Genomic DNA, 21076 nt, shown 5'->3' with positions numbered 1-21076 from the left:
GGGCGGGGGCCCGGACGGCGGCGGCGAAGGGGCGGCCGAGCCCCCCCGGGAGTTACGCTGTAGCGACTGCATCGTGTGGAACCGGCAGCAGACGTGGCTGTGCGTGGTACCACTGTTTATCGGTTTCATCGGCCTGGGGCTCAGCCTCATGCTCCTCAAATGGATCGTGGTGGGCTCCGTCAAGGAGTACGTGCCCACCGACCTGGTGGACTCCAAGGGGATGGGCCAGGACCCCTTCTTCCTCTCCAAGCCCAGCTCTTTCCCCAAGGCCATGGAGACTACGACCGCGACCACTTCCACCACATCCCCTGCTACCCCCTCCGCCGCCGGCGCCGCCTCCTCCAGGACGCCCAACCGGATTAGTACCCGCCTGACCACCATCACGCGAGCGCCCACTCGCTTCCCCGGGCACCGGGTGCCCATCAGGGCCAGCCCGCGCTCCACCACAGCACGGAACACTGCGGCCCCCTCGACGGTCCTGTCCACCACGACCCCTTTCTTCAGTAGCAGCACGCCGGGCTCCCGGCCCCCGGTGCCAGGAACCCTCAGTACCCAGGCAATGCCCTCCTGGCCCACTGCGGCATACGCTACCTCCTCCTACCTTCATGATTCTACCCCCTCCTGGACCCTGTCTCCCTTCCAGGATGCTGCCACCTCCTCCTCCTCTTCCTATTCTTCCTCCTCTACCACCACCACACCAGAAACTAGCACCAGCCCCAGATTTCGTAAGTAAACACTGTCTCAACTATCATTCACTATTGAGTTTCCTCCCTGCCCTATTGCTGTCTTTTCCTCTCGCCGTCTTCCTTTTAGCAAAGCCCCCTCCTCCTTCCCAGGTTTGGGGCACAGAGTGAGAGCTAGTTAAAACTGGTCACAAGGTGGAGGGGGGAAGGAGCCAGTCTGTTCTGGTCGTGTTGGGAGGGGAGGTGGGGCTGGTAGGTAGGGGAGAGACATTGTCAGGCTCCGAGCACCCTACTTCATCGGGTCCCAAATAAGAACAGATCGCCGAACTCCTGCAAAGGGTTAAGGCGAGCGCGATCCTTCCTACTGCAGACCTGCTGGCGAGCTCCCGGATCCCGTTCTAGAGGAGGGCTGGGGAGGGAGGGAGGGCCTTCCCGAATGCGCTGAGTCCCTTCCCCGCCCCTAGGAAGGGAAGAAAGCACATACGAATTGACCCAGGATAAACCACAAAGGAAGTTATGTCCGTGTGTGGGGAACCCATTCGGTGGAGATACTGGTACACTGTAGTCGAGGACGCTTCTAGCAGCCCTGACCGGAGTGGGGACCAGGAAGGGTTAATTAGAAGCCATCGGGAGAGGTAGTGGATCCATGGCAGGGCTAAAGTGATCGTCCCCCAGCCTGTCCGTGGCCATTCCAAGGTGTGGAAATTGATTCCGTGTCCGCCCAGAGTGAGTTAACTAGGAGGAATCACGAAGGGAGCCCTGCAGAGCTGCCACCTCCAGGGTCCTGACGAAGGAGTTTTTCCAGCTCTACCAAGCCTTTGCTTTTGTTTCTTTCCCAAAGGTGGGGTGTGAACCTTGTCTCCTCTCCCTCTGTGCCTGAAAAATACAGGGGGGTCAGGACAGAGTCTCTGTCTCCAAGTGTGAGAAGAACCAGCCTTTTGGAAACATGTCACCCTTTGAATGTAGCACCTTCAGCGTGGGCTCAATCGGTGCCAGTATTGGCTTGTTTACCCCAAGCATGATAGCTTTCTATTTATTTATATAGGAGGTGTGTGTTTTCTCTACATTTTTATAAATGTTTCAGATGACTAATTGGCCTCCCACCCCCTACCTTGTTCTTATTCTAGGGCAATCTCAGGAACCTTCTTAATCTGATCTGATCAGGACATGGGAGCAGTTTGTGCAACCTGTGAAGGTTATTTAGGACAAACCCCAGCCTACCAGGGTCAAGTTGTTTGCAAGGCTGTTTGGCAAAAACTGTCTGGTTATGTTGTCTTTATGTTGTATTTATGTTTTGAGCCATACTGTATGGGAGAAAGGGAGAAGGCTCCTCATTAATTCTTCAGTGTTAATGGTGCTGGCAGGAATACACACCAGGTTTGCTTACAGTCAGTCATCTGGTAATTTTCATATCCCTGACCTGTGATTTTTACCCTGGGTGTTATTTAACCCTTCAGACTTCTAAACAAGGATTTAGTGTATGTGTAAGTAAGTTCAGGAGAGGGGCAGGAAAAAACCCCTACTCTGCTTTGAAAAAAAAAAACAGACTAGAAGGAGATACACTGGGAGACAGGCAGGAGAGAGGAAGGAAGGAATCTAACAGAAACCACAATGGCAGGAGAGCCAGTAACTTGCCGCTTCTCTCTCCTTTGGCTTCAGCAGTCATTTTCGAGAGCCCCATTTTCTCAGGAGATGTTGAGAGTCTACTCTCAACACATTTAGCTGGAGTGTTGTGGAAAAATAAAGGTTTCACAAGTGACTGTGAGCATATTTGGTGGAGATCAGATTTTTGATCTCCTGTTTTGATGCAGTTGATATGAATAATGGAGTGTGGGTATACTTCCCAACCGTGTGCGCGCGCGTGTGTGTGTGTGTGTGTGTGTGTGTGTGTGTGTGTAGAGAGAGAGAGAGAAGGGGGTGCCGGCACATGGTGTGGGTATTTCATGTTCTTTCTCTTTCTCAATTGATTTCTTTGCATTGCTCTATTCTGGAGGTCTTTAAAGAAAAGCCCGAGGTGATTATTTCTACCCCTCCATGCTCTCTTCCTAACATTCTGTAGAAGGGAATGGCAGCCTGTTTAATAAGTAATGACTATTGACAGCACTCTCAGCCCTAAGGAAAAGGGGAAAATCTGTAAATGGTGTTAATGTTCTCATAGACATATAAGCCGTATGTGTTTTATATATATCTGAAGTCCAGCTCTTTTTCATTTTGAAACCATTGACAAGAAGTGGAATTAAGGTGTGTACCCCAAATGTGTCAAATCCAGCAGAAATTGACCTGGTTTGCATATCCCAACAAGGGAAATTCTAATGAAAGGTACATTAGGTAGTTTCCATGAAGAGTGAGTTTAAATAGGTAGATTATATGCTAATTTAAAGGAAAAGAATAGTTTAATATTTTTCAGCCAAAACTGTAAGATGATTAACAAAAGGAAATTCAGATTTCACTTGCGAGATTGTCAGCGTTGCTACTGTATGCTGAGAATGGCCTAGATCCCTGGCATTCATATTTTCACTTGTTTTGATTATGTCACAAAAGTTTCTGGGAGAGAAATTCCCTTTTCTCAGCTCCTACCTCCATGGTTTAGTAGGTTTTTTCTTTTTCTTTTAAGGAAAGTCTTGGATTGTGTTGTAACATTTGAACATGATTAAGGCTGATTCTCTGTTTATTCAAGACTAACCTGCAAGTTCTTTAATGGCCAGGATCTTTGCTCTTGAACTGAACATCTCAAGCCTTCTAGAAAGAATAGCTTTGTGTTCATCTTAGACCAGTCAGAAGGTTTCTGCCTATAAAGACAGCCCAGCTCTTCAGGGTGGAAGAAGCTGGTTTACAGAGAATAACACACTTGCTCATGGATAATAGGATTTTTGGAATTAACAGCTGTGGGGAAGGCCCAGTTTCAGAGGACTGTTTTAATTTTCTGTAGGATTAAAGGTAAAGAAAGATTGGCTTTGCAAAGCAGGAGGAAAAAAGAGTGAAACTGTTCTGTTGCCATGTTCTACTGTTTAGTCCCTGAGTTAACCCAAAAGTTTCTTCAGTGTTAACTGGGATTCTTGGGTTCCTACTTGCCAGATACTTGCCTGCATTTCAGATTCTTTAAAAAGAAATATCTCAAATATATTGCCACTGGGAGATTATTTCACCAAAAAGACATCTTTGAAGCATTTTAGTGTCTGATGATGTAGGCTATTTTGCAAGTTTCTTAAGTCAATGGAAAGTCACTGCAGAGAATAAAGGAGCTGTGGATCTGACCAGTGTGCCATCAGCCTTTTCCTTGTACAGTGCACTGAATTGTGTTTTCAGATTTGAAGTACATACATAGAATGGTACCAATGCAAATGTGACTTGTGTTAGACAACTTGAATTTTTTACTAAGCTGAAAGCACTGTTTAACAGGTAATAGATCAGAGTCATTGGCTAAATTCAAATATTAAAGACAAAGAGCTAAATTCAAATACTACAGACAAATGCGTTACTTGAGAGGTTATATTTGGAAAGTTAATTTCTGTGAATAAGATCACAAATATTCAGTAGCATATTTAGAGAAGAAATAAAGGTAGGATGTAGCATTAATGTTTAACCATGGTAGGGAGGGAGTTTTAATCCAGTCTATTTAAAAACTTTACCTAGTTAGACTTATGGTAATTTTAAAGAGACCTATTGGTCAAATCGACTATTTTGCTATTCTTTTCGAGGTTTTCATCCCCTAAAAGAGGATCCTTTTGGTAGCTTCCTACCACATAAGCAGCCTCAAATAATTTGTTTAAATAAAGTTATTTATATACATTGTGTTCTGTCTATGTGAGTCAAAACATTCCAACATAGAAGGTACTGACTCCAATCATGCTTGGTAGCCAAAGTGAGAAGTCTGAGAGCTCAAGATCGATATTTCTTATGAAATCCAAGTGAAAGCTTTTTTATGAGTACATGCTACATCCCGAGTGTGTTTTGATTTCCTTTGGCCTTAATACGGGATTATGAGACTTTTCTGCTTTAATCAATTATACTGTACAATTTTGCTCTTCAGACACTTAACGTTGCACTTCATGGTCCTAATAAAGGGGGGGGGGAGTGGGCGTAAATTGGCAAGGCTATTTTCAGGGCCCTTTTTAGTTTGGTCTCTGTGCATTGAGACTGTGGTTTAAGCATTCCTCCTCAATTCTTCATGACTGAGAGAAGGGACTGGAGGTGTTACTGCTAATTGAGAGTCCCTTTTGAAGGTTTGATAGGTGAATTCAGCCATCTTTTCATTTGTGCTATTTCCCTGATAGACTTTTTTTCTTTTTTAAACACACAGCTTTGATCCATAAGCTTGTGAGAATGATTTTTTAAAAAAGAAGGCTGATTAGTGGCAATTTTGCTCAGTTGCTGAAGAGTCCAGTTTTTCTAAATCCAGATTGGGGTACAACAGGAGTGTTGGTTATTTTAGTATCAGTGCCATCCAGGGAGAGCCAGTGTGTGGAGAAACAGCATCTCTCTTCTCCCGTAGAACTTTTCCAGCTCTTTTCCATCTTCGTACCACAGTGAGAAGAAAGCAGGTATCGACTTGCTTTTGTAGAAATTCTTTCCTCATAACCTCTCCTGTCCAGGGCCAAACGTATCTCAGTATCTCAATATTCTATCTGTGATGTCAGAAATGGAACATGAAAGTCGACCCTGAGATACATATGAAAGGGAAGAGCCATAAATCAAAGTCTTTACAATGCATTTGAATTGCTTCTGAATAGAACTGAAATTTGTGTTTCTTTCTTTCATTTGTTTTTATCTTCAGACTCCTGTGTTGGGTGAGACACAGAACTGCTGCTGCCTTGACACATACCACGGAGGCCTTTTGAGATGCTAGAATTTTTACTTTCCTACGCTGGAGAAGTCTTCCATCCAGAACCATGTATAATAAATACACAGTCAAGGCAGACAGGGGATAGGGACTCGGTTTGAAGTCTTGTAATATCAGGATCAAAACATACCTAAATAGATGTTTCCTGCTCATGCAGTTATAAATGGAAATCATGAGACGTGTGTAGTTTGACTTTCCATTTTCACTGCTCTTTTACTGAAGGCTTCTTATATTTCTACTTTCCCCAGCATTTTATAGTTGAATCATGGCTCAGACTGAAGGCTTCTTACAGGCTTTTGATTTTTTTTTTTAAGAGCTCTTTCTTTGCCTGTAGTATAAGCAGTCAATATTCTTAATTATCTCCATGTCATTTCAAGTTGTTTTTAAAAGTTAACCCTTTTTGTAAGACTAACCCTTTTTGTTAGTTAGACGGCGGGGAATTGATATAGAAATTTAAGAAGGAAAATTTCTACTCAAGTCTTAGGTAACTGAGTTACTAAAATGTCTTGATGCTGTAAAAAAAAGTTAAAAATGATTCCAAAACCGTTGGGGAAGACTAGTGGCCATTTATTTTCTCACGTAGATTGATAAACCACTAATTTTAATAGTGTTTATGTTCCGATTCTGCAACACAGTTGTACAATTGAGCGTAAGTTATTATATATATTCATGTAGTGGTGCTTTCATAACATATGTTTCATTTTTTTAATTTGTTTATTAAACATCTATTTCGTGGTACTGCTGCTAGTTTTATTGTTTGATATAAAAAGTTTATCAAAGTAATGGTTTAAAAAGCAGAAAATTAAAACTGATAACCAACACACAACACAACATTTATTCTCCTGTGTCTTGAAATACGCCACGGCTTTTTCCTGAGTACGTGTCCACTGGTTTAAGCTTAGCACCCCCACCTCCCTACCCCCAGCCACAACTTCTAATTACCTCCCTCTACTTTAAAGACTGGAGTGAAGGAATTCTGTATGCCTTGGATTCCTCATAAATATCATAATCTATCCTTGCCTCGGGAATCTTTGACAGTTTTCTTGCTCCTGTAATTCAGTTTCTTTCTTTTTTTAAACAAAAACAAAACAAACAAGCCCCCCCCCAAAGAAAACAACCCCCCTAACTTCTTGGAGTTTCTTCAAAACATTTTAATAAAAACTACAGTTGTCCTTCATATCCAGAGTTGCATATCATTGGCTTACATGATATTTAACTAAATTATGTGAGTCACAGAAAAACTAACATAAATGGGTGTTCTCCCCACTAAGTGTTGATAAAATCACAGCTCAAGTGATGGCTGTAGAGGCAGGTGTGCGGCTTCCTTGAGTCCCATGTCTTTCCTTGGTCTGGAGAGGACTCCATCTGTCTGTTGCTCCCAGGCAGTATGGTAACCGCCAATTGGCTAAGGGGAGTTAGGGTAAGAAAGTGATTCCTGCAGTGGGTTATGACATTGAATATGTGAGTTAGTTGTGACCGTATCATGTAGGGACTTTCACATAGTAGCTGTGCAACCTTCAAGAGCCCATTTTATCTCTGAACGCTTACTGCCCCCCCCCCCCCCGGTATATTAAGGTGATGACAATAACCTGACTCTTTCACAGTCAAAAGAGTTCATAAGCTGCAAAACACTACTGTTTTTATATTAAGGGAAATGGGAGGAGGATAGACTAGTTATTTTCATCCAAAGGAACATCAGGTCATTTCATCCACTTGAAATATTAGAGCTGGTTTGCTACCTAGCTTGAAGCATCTTTCATCACAGTGAGAGATTATCATCCTTATATGCCCTTGGATTTCTCCTGTTTTCCTCTCTGATGCACCTCAGATCACCTTGGAAGTTTAGTTACAAACTGGATGCTAGTATTTCTCTCCCTACACTTGGTAGGTATTTTTTTGAGCCTATCAAAGAAAGAGGCTGAAATTTGGAGGGAAATTAAGGAGATTGCTGAATGATTGGGGAATCTGAAGTCTATAGAAATCTGAAGATACTTGATGAAAGAAAAAAAAATGCCCAAAGTTCCCACTGTGCCATCCCTACATTGTCTGATTGTCCTTGGGTCCAAGATTCACGCTGCGTTCTGTTCCCACTCTTAGCAGTGACTGTGAGTTTGGTTCTTGGGGATTAATAGGTTGATTGCATCCATCACAGAGCCCTTTTAGATATTCTGCATGTGAATACCCTGTGGGTAACTTTAATATTACGATTCGGGAAATATGTGGCTACAAGTCTGTGTTTGTTGGAAACTTCATCCTGGATTACATTTCAAAGTATTACTTTTTGTTGTGGTTGTTATACACTTTTTTTTTTGAAAGACAAGTTGGTGATTGTATATAGCTCATAGGTTGCCATTCCTGGGCATAAAAAGAGGTAGCTTCAAACAAACCTGCAAATTAAATTCAGAATCAGGATCAGTAACAGACATTTAGCAGCTTCCAATGATAAACTTTTTTTCTTTGTCACTTTTTTTTTTTTTTTGTAGAAGTGATAGTGTATATTGTAGATGCAATGTGGGTTCTAAGGGGATTTTCTATTTTTTAAAGATCATCTGAATTCATGCAACTACTTTAGCATTGATATATTACTACCGGGATTAGAAAAGTAGAATTTTTATGCTAAACCTTTGATAACAATTCTTGAGCATATCAGCCTATTTCCTAAAATACCCTCCCGGGGACTCCATCTGACCCCTCTATGATCTTTCTGTAACTTTCCAGGGAGTTAGCAGTTCATTAAAAGAGAAAGCCACACCTTCCTCATTGTTTGGAGATCACATTTTCTTAATTTCTGTTCCTTGGGTTTTACTGTTACTAACGTTGAAGGGTTATAGAGGATCTCAATTTTGGAAGGGGCTTGAGAATTTAGGTGATTAACAGGGTGTCCATCAAGTTCCTGTACAAGTTAAAATAACCAATGAACTTTATGGCCACTCTGTACAGTAATAAAAGAGCTGCCATGTGTGGAATGTCACTGTGTGCCAGGTCACATAGGACTGTACATACTTTTTATTTATGAAATAAGGACACAAAGAGTCCAATCTCTGCCTTGGTTTGCTTATCTTAGTCATACAAGTAATGGAGCTAGGCTTAGAGAGGTTATAGAATTTGCCCAGGGCATGCAGTAATTACCTAGTTTGGACAGTTAAGATCAGAATATTGTTTCTCAGGTGATCTTACTTACCTTATCCCATGGCTACAGTGTCACTGTATCTGTGGACAGTGACTCTTTGAAGTACTTTAAACATAGATAGCAGCATTTGCCATTATAAACTCTATACATGGCTCATCTCTGCACCTGTTATTTGCTCTGGGAAATGGAGTATTTCTAAATGGAGATCTTGCCTGGTTTTTAGACCAAGGAGAAATTCCTATGGCAACAAATGGTAAAGAATGTGTTTCTCTAAATATCTTATTTAAAAAAAAAATTACCGAGGTATAATTGATATACATTGGGCTCTCCCTATCTGAGGGTTCTGCACCCATGGATTCAAACCACCCTGGATCAGAAATATTTTCTAAAAAAGTAAAAATTAAAAATAACAACACAGCAGTAAAAATAATACAAATAAAAACCAGTACAGTGTAATGACCATTTATACTGCATTAGATATTAGAGTAATTCTAGAGATAATATGAAGTATATATACATATATAGGAGGCTGTTCCTAGGTTATGCACAAATACCGTGTCATTTTATGGTATATTTATATAAGAGACTTGAGCATCCTTGGATTTTGACATCCTGGGGTGGGGGAGGGATACTCTAGTAAAAAATAGCACATATTTAATGTGTACATTTTGAGGAGTTTGGACATATACCCCTCATACTGTCACCACAAGGAAGGCAGTAAACATATCCATCACCTCCCAAATTTTCTTTTTGAGATAGAACATTTAATACGAGATTTATTTGCTTAACACATTTTAATGTGTGCAATACTGTATTCTACTGTGTCATGGAATATTTCTAGAAATCACCTCTCCTGCATCACTGAATCTTTATCCTTGCAGAGCAACAATTCCCCATCTCTAAACTTCTATTCTTTGTGCTTCTTACCTCTGTTTTCTCCTGTTGCTCCTTGTAGGTGATTCAGTATAAATAAGACAGAAAACTGTTACAAACGTTATTTCTTTGCTTCCTAAAACCCAGTCAAAATTGTCTTCTTGTTACAAACTTATCTTTGCTTGTAATAGCTACAGTATCGTACTCTGAGGCTAATCAATGGAAATGTGTCAGGGAACATTGGGAATGATAGCCTTTCAGTTCTTCAGACGCTACAATACAGCCTTACCAAAGAAAAGATGGGAGTTGCATCATTTGCAATGCCCCCTGCAGGACATCTGAATTCGATCATGGAGTGATACTGGGAGGTGCCCCCTATTGATTATCCACCAGAAATGTTGATGAGACCTTGATATTTTTTCCAGTATACTACAAAGTAGACCTGATCACTGCTTGCTTACTTGACGTTTTGTGTGCCAAGTGTTCTTTCAGTTAAAGAGAAAAAAAATACTCTGTCGGTTATGAAAGGTAATTGGGGTTGTTACTTTTGTAAACTCATGAGAAGAAAAAGAGAAATGGGTCAAATACTAAGATCTCATGACAGTCTTTGAATAGCCATGCTGAAGGATAGGAATACTGTCGTGTTAGGAAACCTGTGTTCTTAAAATCTTGTAAGACCATGAATGGATCCCTCAATCTAACAATGATAGCTATATAAAGAAGGGAGCAATGGATTGTTTACACCGATTTATTGACAAAAACTTTTTTCAGGATGGTGGCAAAAATCTGGAGACTCTGGATGCAAGAGAAAGAAAGTGAAATAGGATGTAACGTAGAAATGTTTCTGCCCAGTGGTATCTTGACTGAATTCTATTTAATTGGCTTTTCAGTATAATACCATTTCTATATCAAAAAGCTGACAAATGCCCCCTTGAATAGTTACAATTGGTAGTACCTTAGCCTTCACCAAATGAAAGGTTTGTCAGGTATTATATTTGCTCTTAACCCTGTTTATGCTGGTTGTTCTTGTTACTATAATTAGGTAATGTATTTAAATATTATGCAAACCTATTTATGAATTATGATGTCTATACTTTTCAATGCATTTTTTTTTTTTTGCAGTTTTTTTTTGGCTGGGGCCAGGTTTGAACCCACCACCTCTGGTATATGGGCCCAGCGTCTTACTCCTTTGAGCCATAGGCACTGCCCTATAAAAAATTCTTTTATAGAATCTGCTACATAGGCCGGAGTGTAGTGGCATGATCATAGCTCAGTGAAGTCTCAAATTCTTGGGCTCAAGTGATTTTCCCTTCTCACCTCCTCAGTAGCTGGGGACTGCAGGTGTGCGCCACCATCACAGCTAATTTTTGCTTTTTGTAGAAATGGGGTACCCTTATGTTGTCCAGACTGGTCTCAAATTTCTGGCCTCAAAGGATCACCCCACCTCGGCCTCCCAAAATGTTTGGATTACAGGCCTTGGAGGCTGCATCTTGTTGCACTTTTACCAGTTTCTGGTAAAACTATATTGATTACATTGGATATGCTCCGCAAAAGTAAAGTCATTGAAAATGCTTGTTGAAGAAGCTGTGAGCACATTTATGAGAGAATAGAATATATTTATATATCCATAAGAAATCTTCACTCGGGATTGTTTGGCACCTTATATTTTTACTACACAGTAAATAAATGGAACCCAAAAATCACAATATATACATTAGTGCTTTTTCATGAGAAAGACAACAGATATTTAATAAAAGAAAAACTTTCTTACTGAATATTTGGCAGGTGAAAGTGCGTTTGTATATTTTAGGTTCAATATAATTCTGTTTACTTATGTGATAAATATGACAAAGCCTTTAAGTTTTGTGTGCTCATGATTTAAGGCTATTGGAAAATGTATTATTTAATAGTTATCTACAACTTTTGGGTAGAAAGTTATATGTCAATTATATTAGCTGTATTGACTACGAGACTTAATATACAGTAGCTGTGTTCAAAGGAAAATAGCAAATTCTTAATGGTGGTTATTTATAGGAACAACCTTCCATGCTTGTAAAATAGGAATGGTGTTAATTTACTGTACTTCTGTGTACACCGCTGCACCTTGGTGCACCTTTACCAGCTTCTGGTAAACTATATTGATTACAGTTTCTATGTTATAGGTAATGGTCTCACAAACTATCTTCTAATCCGACAATGCTATACTATTGAAAAATGTAAAGAATAAGCTCTATGAATCAGTTCAATTTTTGGACTTGGTTCTGTAAAGTTTGTTTTTTTTTTCCTGTATGTCTTAGAGTGTGTCTTAATCGGTGGTGTCAGCATTAAAGTGTTGACCGAGTTGGGTTCCTGCTGTGAAATGCACTGTGTGGAGACATAAACACATTTCCATTTGCTCATGGGAAATAATGGCTTATTGAAGACAGAGTGTCTTACCCCCAGTCTTTGATTATTAGCCTTGACCTTATAAGGATATGGCAGATGGAAGTTTGATGAGTTCTGTAACAGCTCTTCCAGTCTGCAAACTTTGGGCAGGCTTCCGTCTTCTTCCTCTTGTTAGTATTGTTATGGACAGATAGAACAAAGGGAAACCAATAGTTGTGTATATATTACCCAATTACTTGGTCTTTTTCAAGGACCAAATGAAAGGAAGATACAAAGACTAGTTGTTAGTGTTGGGTCTTAAAAAGGACAGCTTAGATCAAACACGAGTGGGTGGGAGGACCAATTCAGATGTTTACTAGATGCTGTAAGCCTCTCTCAGAGTCACTAGATATTTATTCTCATGATAAATTCAGGTGGCTGGGCTGTATATAAACTCCACAGGAAAGTGCTGATTTGTAGGGCACATGGCCCTTTAGTTTGGTGATGAGCTGTCCTGTAAGTCTTTCATGTAGCCCACAAATACAATGGTGATCACAAAGAGCCAGAACAAAAATATGGTTTAATGTGTATAATGTTTAACAGAAGTCAAGATAGTGGTCATCCCTGGGGAGGAGGCAGTGAGTGGAAGGGGCACTTGGTTCTGATAATGTGGTACTGATAATGTTAACGCTTCTCGACGTGCGTGCAGTTAGACTGGTGAGTTTGGTTTGTCAAAGTTCACAATTTGTGTGCACCAATACATGTTAAAAAAATAAGGGGAAACCTTTGAAATGTTTCTTTGGTGTTTACCAGATCATGCTACCAGATTGGCGACCTAAATTTATGGATTTTACCATTTTCAGTGGATTGCATCTTCTCTGAATGTTTATTTTTCAAGCTATGCAAGGAGGGTCTTCCTGGCTTAAGCATTTCCCTTTGTTCTCAGGTCTCCCTCCTTGTGAAACTTCATGCATTTAAGCTTTATGCAGTGGATCCTTTGTGTTTCTATTAAAACTTCCTTTCCCCTGTATCAGGAGTGTTTCCGATACAGCACAAGTCACCACATTTTTCACATAACTTACACATGTACAATCATGCTTGTATCCTGAGAGTGGCTTTATGCCACTTCTGCAAACATTAAAGAGAGTGATACATAAGAAAGATAATTTAGATAATTCGTCATCTGCGTCTGTGGTTTTGTTGAGAAGACAAGAACATATATTCCACAGAATAGTTAAGAGCTTGAATGTATGATTCCAACTGAAAAGTATATTAAGCCATTTCAGAAAGTAGTGATAAGAGCAAAGGTAGTTTCAAGGGAGAATTTTTTTAGGCAAAGAAATGGAAAATTGCAGCCAAGAGAGGGAAAAATCATGAACAAAGATAGACCTTTGCATGGGGTCTGGCCTGGGGGAAAGAGAGGGAAGGAATGAGACAGCTTTGATTTTTTTGGGGGGAGGGGGCAGGACTTGGTTAAGGAAGGAGGGTTTGGGAGGACTTATTTTGGCTCTATGTTAAGCCACAGCCAGGGTGGGTGCAAGGAAGTGATATAATATCTGTGATATTTTCCAAAGGTGCCAGGTTTCCAGGATAAGTTGGAGGGAAGAATGAATGGCAGATTTTAAAGATTTTCTGAGGCTAAGTTGTTGCAAATCATTTAAAGATATTGTCTCTGATTTCAGCTAGATATATTTAAGTATTGACTTCATTCCAGTGCCTCTTCAAAATGCTGCAAGAAGCAATAGAATTGGCGTGTTTTAAGGATGTTTAGTTTATCCATAGTCACATCAACAGAGCCCTAGATTTAACCCAAAATAACAGCTTTTGAATACCTAAAAATTTGCAAGTAGAAATCCGAGGAGAATAACAAGAGGAAACTCTTGATTTCACTGCTTTCACCTGAATTAACCTGTGGCTGCCTTCAGATTTTTCAGGGGCAAAAACTCCTTTTGTGAATTGATTGCCACATCACCTGTCTGGTTCCATCTGAAGCCCTCTTTGCAGAAGCCACTTAGCACCTTTTGGGACTGAATATTGGCATTGCATAGTGCGTGAAAGGAATGCCCCTGTTGGTTCCTTTCTGCATCTGGGCTTATCACAGGGTGAGGAATAAGAGAGGGATAATGCGGGGGATCTGAACAAGACGAGGTTCTCACAGGGCCTGCCAGGGAGCACCTGTCAGAGATCGGAGAATCACATCCATTCATTTACATGTCAACAGGTAAAATTAGTTGTTCTTAGAACCTTCAGCTTAGACTCAGATTCATCCCTCTTGCTGACTCACTTGGTTGCTCATTGTTACCAGCTAGAGGGGCTATAGCACTGTGTAAGTACCAATGTTAAATTAGTATTAATAGCCAGTGGTGTCTCTCATATATTTTTTACTGATCAGATAACGTTCAGTGATGTCAACATTTATAATACGCCAGCTGACCTATACTAGTATTATTTGCGTGGGGTATTTTTAGTTTATTTGACTGACTTAGATAAAGGACAAATTTTTAAAGTTATTTGCTTGGATCTTTGTGTATTTGATCAGAAGAGATTTTTAAAAGGAAGGCAGAAAAGCTGTAGATTGGGGTTTTAGCAAAGTCAGGGTCAACTCTGTGTTTCCCCTTCATCACTTGGTTTTGTAGGCTCCCCAGCGACCTTCTGTGGGACCACACTGATGCTCATCTTGCATCCTGAGCAGCTCTGAGTAATTTATGATAAACAATGAAAGGCTGTTTCCTGCAATGCACTGCAAATGGCTGAGCCTTATAAAGTCTAAGGAGCTCTATTACTTCTAAATTACTAGATAACACAGAAATGTTTATCCTAAAGAGAAAAGGTCAAGTAGACCATGCTGCTTGCAAGGCCCAGTCTCCTCGTGCCTTCTGATAGACTTCCTGCATCTGACCTGAACAGTTAGTTACCTTCTAGAATGGCAAGGGGGTTAAGAAGCCTTTCAGCTAGTTGGATTGGCTGGAAGCCAGAAATGTGTAGAATTTGTTTACATTTTGAAACCCTAAATTAATTCTTTTTTCTTTTTAAAGTTGTCTTACCAATCTTAAGGCATTTGTGAGGCTGGGATGCAGCAACTAAAACATTTTGTTTCAACACTGATATGAAAAGAAATTAAAAAGCAAATGTTAATTTTATCTCGACAAAACTTGATAGATATGGACACTTTTTCAAAATTACCTCTTGTCATAATGTTTGCATTCTCTCCCTCTGATCCACATAAATGAATGTAAATGCATGTGAAGCGTATCTGACCTGCAGCTCTCAGAGCCTTGGGATCCCACAGTGTGTTTTGGGCCATTGGACAGTGTTGGTCCCAGGGAACACCTGTGTTCTCATCCTAGTTGTGGTAAAATAGCAGCATGTCTAAGTGCTGAGGTTTGAAGATTTTAATTGCCCACTAGAGAATGTCTTCGTGTATTGCACTCCCATTGTGAAAATTGGATTCAATTGATGGTCGTTGAGCTCTTTACACTGATAGGAGAGTCTCTATGTGAGCAAACTGTTGAGAAGGGTGACCTTTGGTCGGTGATACTTTTAAACTCAAACATCACGCTGAAGTTTGCCACTGAATTTTCTTACATTTGCCCAGACATGATTACTTTCCCAAATGAAATTATCTGTTCCCCCTCGTAGAACTGCTTCCTTGCCTCCAGATACCAGCTACAAGGTATGAAATGAATTGCATTAAAATAAATCACACATGCTGTGTTTTGGGAAGAGTCCTCTAGCAGCAGTTCCATCAATTTCTTTTCACTGCTGTGCTGCAAAGACCACTTTAATCTTCAATTATCAGTTACATGAAATCAGGTGAACCTCTTGAATTTCCCAAAATAAGACTTTCTTTCATGCCAGGGAACTTAGGCTATTTGAACGTTTTGTGACTATTTTGGCTTTTGATGAAGAAGAGTGGTTGCCATGTGTCATGGGAGAGAAAGATGAATTCCAAGGAGGAATGCTATTCCCAAGGGCCTGGTTGATGAACAGACTATCTAGTTCTGCGCACCCTCTGTAAGGTTTGGTGTGGGCAGGTGTGTCGTTAGCAGTTCACCCTACCTTTAGGTATCTGAGCCTGGACTTAGAAGTTTGTAGATTATTCAGGCTTCTAACCTCATGTCCATATGCCTGGTCTCCTGCTTCTATTTAGATGCTCCACCATTTTATAGACTGTGAACAAAAGACCCTGATGGACATGAGGTACTAAGGTAATTAGAACATAGGTCTCGAAAGGCAGAGAGGTAATTATGGAGCAGTGGGGAAGGCCCAGCCTGGTTTGGGGACATGGAGGCTCAGCTCTGCCACTTGACCTCAGGGAGAACTCCTTGATCTCTAGAACCTCAGGTTCTCTTTCTGTAAATGAGGTTGCTGGACAAGTTGTGGCCAAGCCTTCAAGATGCCAGGGTTTTAAACGAGATTAAAATTTGAATGAAATTTTTTAAATTACTGGTTCTCTGGCCTCCCCTCCGCTCTCATTTTCTTCACATATACAGACACACATTTTTGTTATTGTTTTGTTTGTAATTTTTGGTGGGACATTGGGCAGTTCAACATTAAATAATTTCCCTGTTACAACACGCTCCCTAGGTGGAACTTGGTTAAGCCTTATTGAAGTCAGGTGAACTTTGGTTGTTTACAACTTTGAAAAAGAACTCCTCCCGCCTTTTCTCTCATACAGCTGGTGGCCAGCTGTAGCTCTTATCAAAGCCTTTGTGTATGTATTAGGGATATACTTTATGTAAGCAGATATATGTGAAAGTAAATGGATTCCAAAAATAGAGTTACAGGGAGCCCTGGAGGAAATACTGGCCCACACAGAGTATGAATTATTAGGAAGTATAAATAAATTCATCCAGCTCTACATATAATCCCAGTGTCTCCTCCCCTTAATTAAACAGAATTCCTAGTTGGTGAATTTTAAAAAGAGTGAGTGACATTTAATTCAAACTTAAAATGGCCAGTTAATTTTTTTTTTATCATTTTTCTCCTCCTTGCCTTTCCTGTTATTAAACAGGACATGTTCACTACAGAAAATTAGAAAATATAAGCAGTTTGAGGCGAGAACAGTAAAAGTCAACAGCAGTTCTGTCACCCATAGATAATCACTGGGTTTTTATTTTTGTTGTTGCTGAATATTTGCCCAATTTTTTGCTTTATGAATATGAATCTTATTAGCAAACATGGAATTATACTCTAATACTCTTTAGATAGCTTTTCACACTTTATATTAAGATATTTTCATGTTGAAACACGTGCAACCCTGTCTTTAATGGCTCTGTGCTGAAGTAGATTGACTTAGTGAAATACAATGGGCTCATCACCTGTTGGGAATTTAGTTTGTCCCAGTTTGGTCATTATGACTGCAGATTCATAGATAAAATTCTCCCCTCAACATCCAAAGTATTGGAATGGAGACATTTTGGCCAACATATAGGCAAAAAAATCTTACTATTTTATAGCTCACATTTCTAAATTCTCATCTAGGATGATCAAAGAGTTCCTGTTCTTCTTGCCAAAGTGTCCAAGTGCTCATTCCTCCAGAGACCCATGATTGTCCCGGGTGTTGTGGGCTAGTCAGACTGTAGTAATTTTATTCTATTTATTTTTTTGAGATAGGGGGCGGTTCTCTGTGTTGCTTAGGCCAGTCTCAAACTCCTGGGTTCAGCTGATCCTTCCACTTCTGCCTTTTCTGTAGCTGGGTTATAGGTGTGCCAGATGGTTTGAAAACAGTGTACTGTTGGTATTTTATCTTGCATTTCTCCAATTACAAGTGATAATACAATTGTTAGTGTGTCATTATACTGGAAGGTGGGGTTTGTGGAGGTTAGTGAACCTTTCCTGTCTGCATGGACTATATGCTAATGCCTCTGGTGTCCTCTGATGCTTCATCGTGCCACAGATGATGTCAGAGGGCAGGGAGGCTGGATGTACCAAGTAAAACTGCCCACTGGGGTGGTGCCTGTGACTCAGGAAGTAGGGCGCCTGCCCCATATACCAGAGGTGGTGGGTTCAAATCCGGCCCTGGCTAAAAAACTGTAAACAAACAAACAAATAAACAAACAAAAACTTCCCACTGTAATGTAGTAGCAAAGTTTTTGGTTTTTTTTTTTTTTTTTTTTTTGGTTTGTTTTTGTGAAATGTAGGGACATTGCTACAGTGGGCCACTTGCAATCAGCAGATAATGTCTAAGGTGCAAATGTTCTTGACTAAGTGTCCTTAGAGGCTGTGTCAGTCACCTATGCCATAACAAAAAAATACCCAGGCTGGAGGGATTACACAACAGAAATTGGTTTTCTCGCAGTTGGAGTCTGGAAGTCCGAGATCAAGGTGTTCCAGCAGGGTTGGTTCCTCCGGAGTCCTCTCTCCTTGGCTGGCAGGTGGCTGCCTTCTTGCTTGTGTTTTCTTCTGTGCACACACGTCTCTGCAGAGTGCCTCTGTGTGCCTCCAAATTTATGTTATGAAGATAACCAGTAAGACTGGATTAGGGCCCACCCTAAGAGCTTCATTGTAATTTAGTCAACTCTTGTCCTATCTCCAAATACATCACCTTCTAGGGTATTAGGAGTTAGGGCTTTAACATATGAATAAACAGTTCAGTTATAATAGGGTCTCAAACACACACACATACACACACAAATAAAAAAAGTAGTCATTGTAAACAGTCTTGAGGTCTTAATTTGTAATTCTCAGCAAGGTAGGTGGGGAGCCTGTGTCCTTGGGGCCACATGTGGCCTTCTGGATCATTGGGTGCAGCTTTTTGACTGAATCCATTTATTTTACAGAATAAATCCTTTTAATAAAGGTATTATTCTGTGAAGTTTGGATTTGGTCGAGGGGCTGCCTGTGGGGCTCTGGAGGGCCACATGTGGCCTTGAGGCCACAGGTTCCCCATTCCTGGTTCTGGGAACTGCTCCCTCCCTCCTTCCATACTTTCCAAAACGTTCTTAGCGTTTTGTTCTATAAGGTTTGGTTTCCACTGTGCTGCTCTCTGGTGCTGGAGGAGCTGGAGACAAGACTCAGGTCTCATTGAAGCACAGCCTGGGCTGCTCTGCACCTGGACCTTGCCGGGGCCACTGCCTCGAGCAACCGTTGAGTCCCCCGTTGTTCCTACTAATAGGTACCATGGAAACCCGGTGAACTCCAGGGGCAGTGGAGAGGTGGGTGTACATCAATCACCAGTGACACTGGCTTTTCAAATGTCACATTATACAAATAGAACCACCTGAGATAGAATGGGCCACCCCAGCATGATATAGCCACCTGCATTTTGCCATCTGCTTCCCTTGGGCTTGCTGTTCTCTCCATGAGGATTAAAGACACTTAGAACTTCCATTAATTGCATGAGTTGATTAGGCCGATATGCCTTTCACTGGCATTTCTCTAATACTCAAACCAGAACCTGATTAATTTGATCTGGATTAAAATAATCTTACTCTGTTAAGGCTTTGCCGATTCCATTGACAGATCTGTGCTTTCAGCTTTACAGTTCAAGACTGAGGGATGTTGCTGTAACATCTACCCCTTTTCGGCGATTAACAAACAAACTTTAAAATACTGTATTACACATAGATAAATTATAAAATCCCATCCCCAAAGTTAACGGATTCACCTTACTGGCACACATACCCTCAGTGGTCTTAAATCCAGCTGCCCAGAGGGAGCCCCTACCACTGAGTTCAGTTGAATTTCATTTAATGTGTGTGTTATCATTTTGTTTTGTTTTGTTTTCCACTATCTGATGCTATTACCATCTAATTAGGTTGAAAATCAGCAGCTGGAATTGGAATGCAGGTAATAGCAGTTATTTTTCTTTGGATCATAGTAACACTCCTATTAAAGATGTGATTATAGCCTGTGTGTGTTCCTGGGTACACGTGTATGTGTGTGGGAGTGCGTGTGGACTGTGGGAAGAACAGTGGATGTTAAGTCAGGAAGGTTAAGGTTAAACCTAGAATTTGTTGCTTCTGAAATACCCGAATGTGGTGTCATCAGCCTGTAAAGCTTCCATTTCCTCATTTGCAAAAGCTAAAATGATGGCTTTTTAGCAGATAAGCCTGCTGCAAAGGCAATAGGTATCAAACCATCTTACACACCGAGGCACAAATTAATAACTCACACATTGGAAGCCAAGCGGTGTTTGAATATATGGGAACTGGGGCAAATTGAAATCATTATGAGAGCCTGAACGTTATTTATGCCATGAGCTAATTCCAAAATTTAATTTTGGGAGCTAAATTTAATTTTAAACGTTAAGTACCGTACACAGGAACCGATGTTTGGGGGAAAAAAAATCAAGTTAGAAAACTCTGTTAGAGAAGAAGAGAATGATGCCGTGAAAATGTAAATCCTACAACAGTGTTGACTCGAAAAAAACATCCATTTCCAGGCATCTGGACACGAATTTCTCAGCCGTTGAGAAAGGCAGGCTTAACCAGCATGGCCTTTCAGTATGATTGCTCCGGAATTGTGGGGCTGCTCAGTTTGAGGCTGAGCTGTACGTCAATCTCTGATATCTCAATTTCTGACACGCTGAACACAAGCAGAAGACGGGCTGTGCCTCTGAAGAGTGAAGGAGGCTCTCTCCTCCTGTTAGTGTCCTCTCTCATTTTCTTACTATCCTCTTTCATGCCATTTTCTCTTCAGGCTGATTTTTCTTAAGAACCAGCACTCAATGCTGAGTAAAGAATACTTTTCTGAAGCGTTTCTTCCAAGGTTTATCTTGATAGATTCCGCAAACAGTGATGCAAAATTTCCTGTGCTAAAATAAAGGCAGATGATTTATATTTCTGGAGAAACCTAAAATTCATCTCATTGACTTTTTCTAATCTCTCCTCCTTTTCCTCTTTTCCATATACATATTTAAAAAAAAATCCAAGTATCATCCTAGATTTAATTCCCAGAGGATGACAATTTAGGGCTTTTCTTCTGTGTATGTTGAAACATTGTGTGATTAAAAGAATACTTATCATGGCTTAAGGGAGAAATGAAACGATTCAGGTAAGCTAATGACATGAACAAGCGCACCTGAGTCCTCTTCCACACAGCCTGTCTCAAAAGCCTTGCATTCGTTTTTTAATGATTTGGTAAGCACCTCCTGTTTGCCAGATGCTCTTTTAGGCACCCAGAACCCAGTCAATGATGAAGATTGACTTGAGCTGTATCCTCTTAGCATTCTTGTAGAGAAGT

At 40.7% G+C, this 21076-nt stretch overlaps 1 protein-coding gene across 1 annotated transcript in view; it reads left to right on the top strand.

Moving 5' to 3' along the window:
* The first annotated feature begins 133 nt into the window (after positions 1-133).
* Positions 134-21076, top strand: part of NRG3 (neuregulin 3) — a 1070511-nt gene continuing 1049568 nt past the window's right edge. Inside the window, exon 1 of the mRNA XM_012801454.2 lies at positions 134-725. Within this exon, the coding sequence (XP_012656908.1) occupies positions 149-725 (577 nt within the window). The 5' untranslated portion in view covers positions 134-148. The remainder of the gene's footprint in view (positions 726-21076) is intronic.

This window comes from Otolemur garnettii, unplaced genomic scaffold, assembly GCF_000181295.1.
Source record: "Otolemur garnettii isolate 467f Iridium unplaced genomic scaffold, OtoGar3 scaffold00008, whole genome shotgun sequence".
Lineage (NCBI taxonomy): Eukaryota > Metazoa > Chordata > Mammalia > Primates > Galagidae > Otolemur > Otolemur garnettii.
The sequence above is the reverse complement of the archived record's forward strand: the minus strand, read 5'-3'. Positions and strand labels throughout refer to the sequence as shown.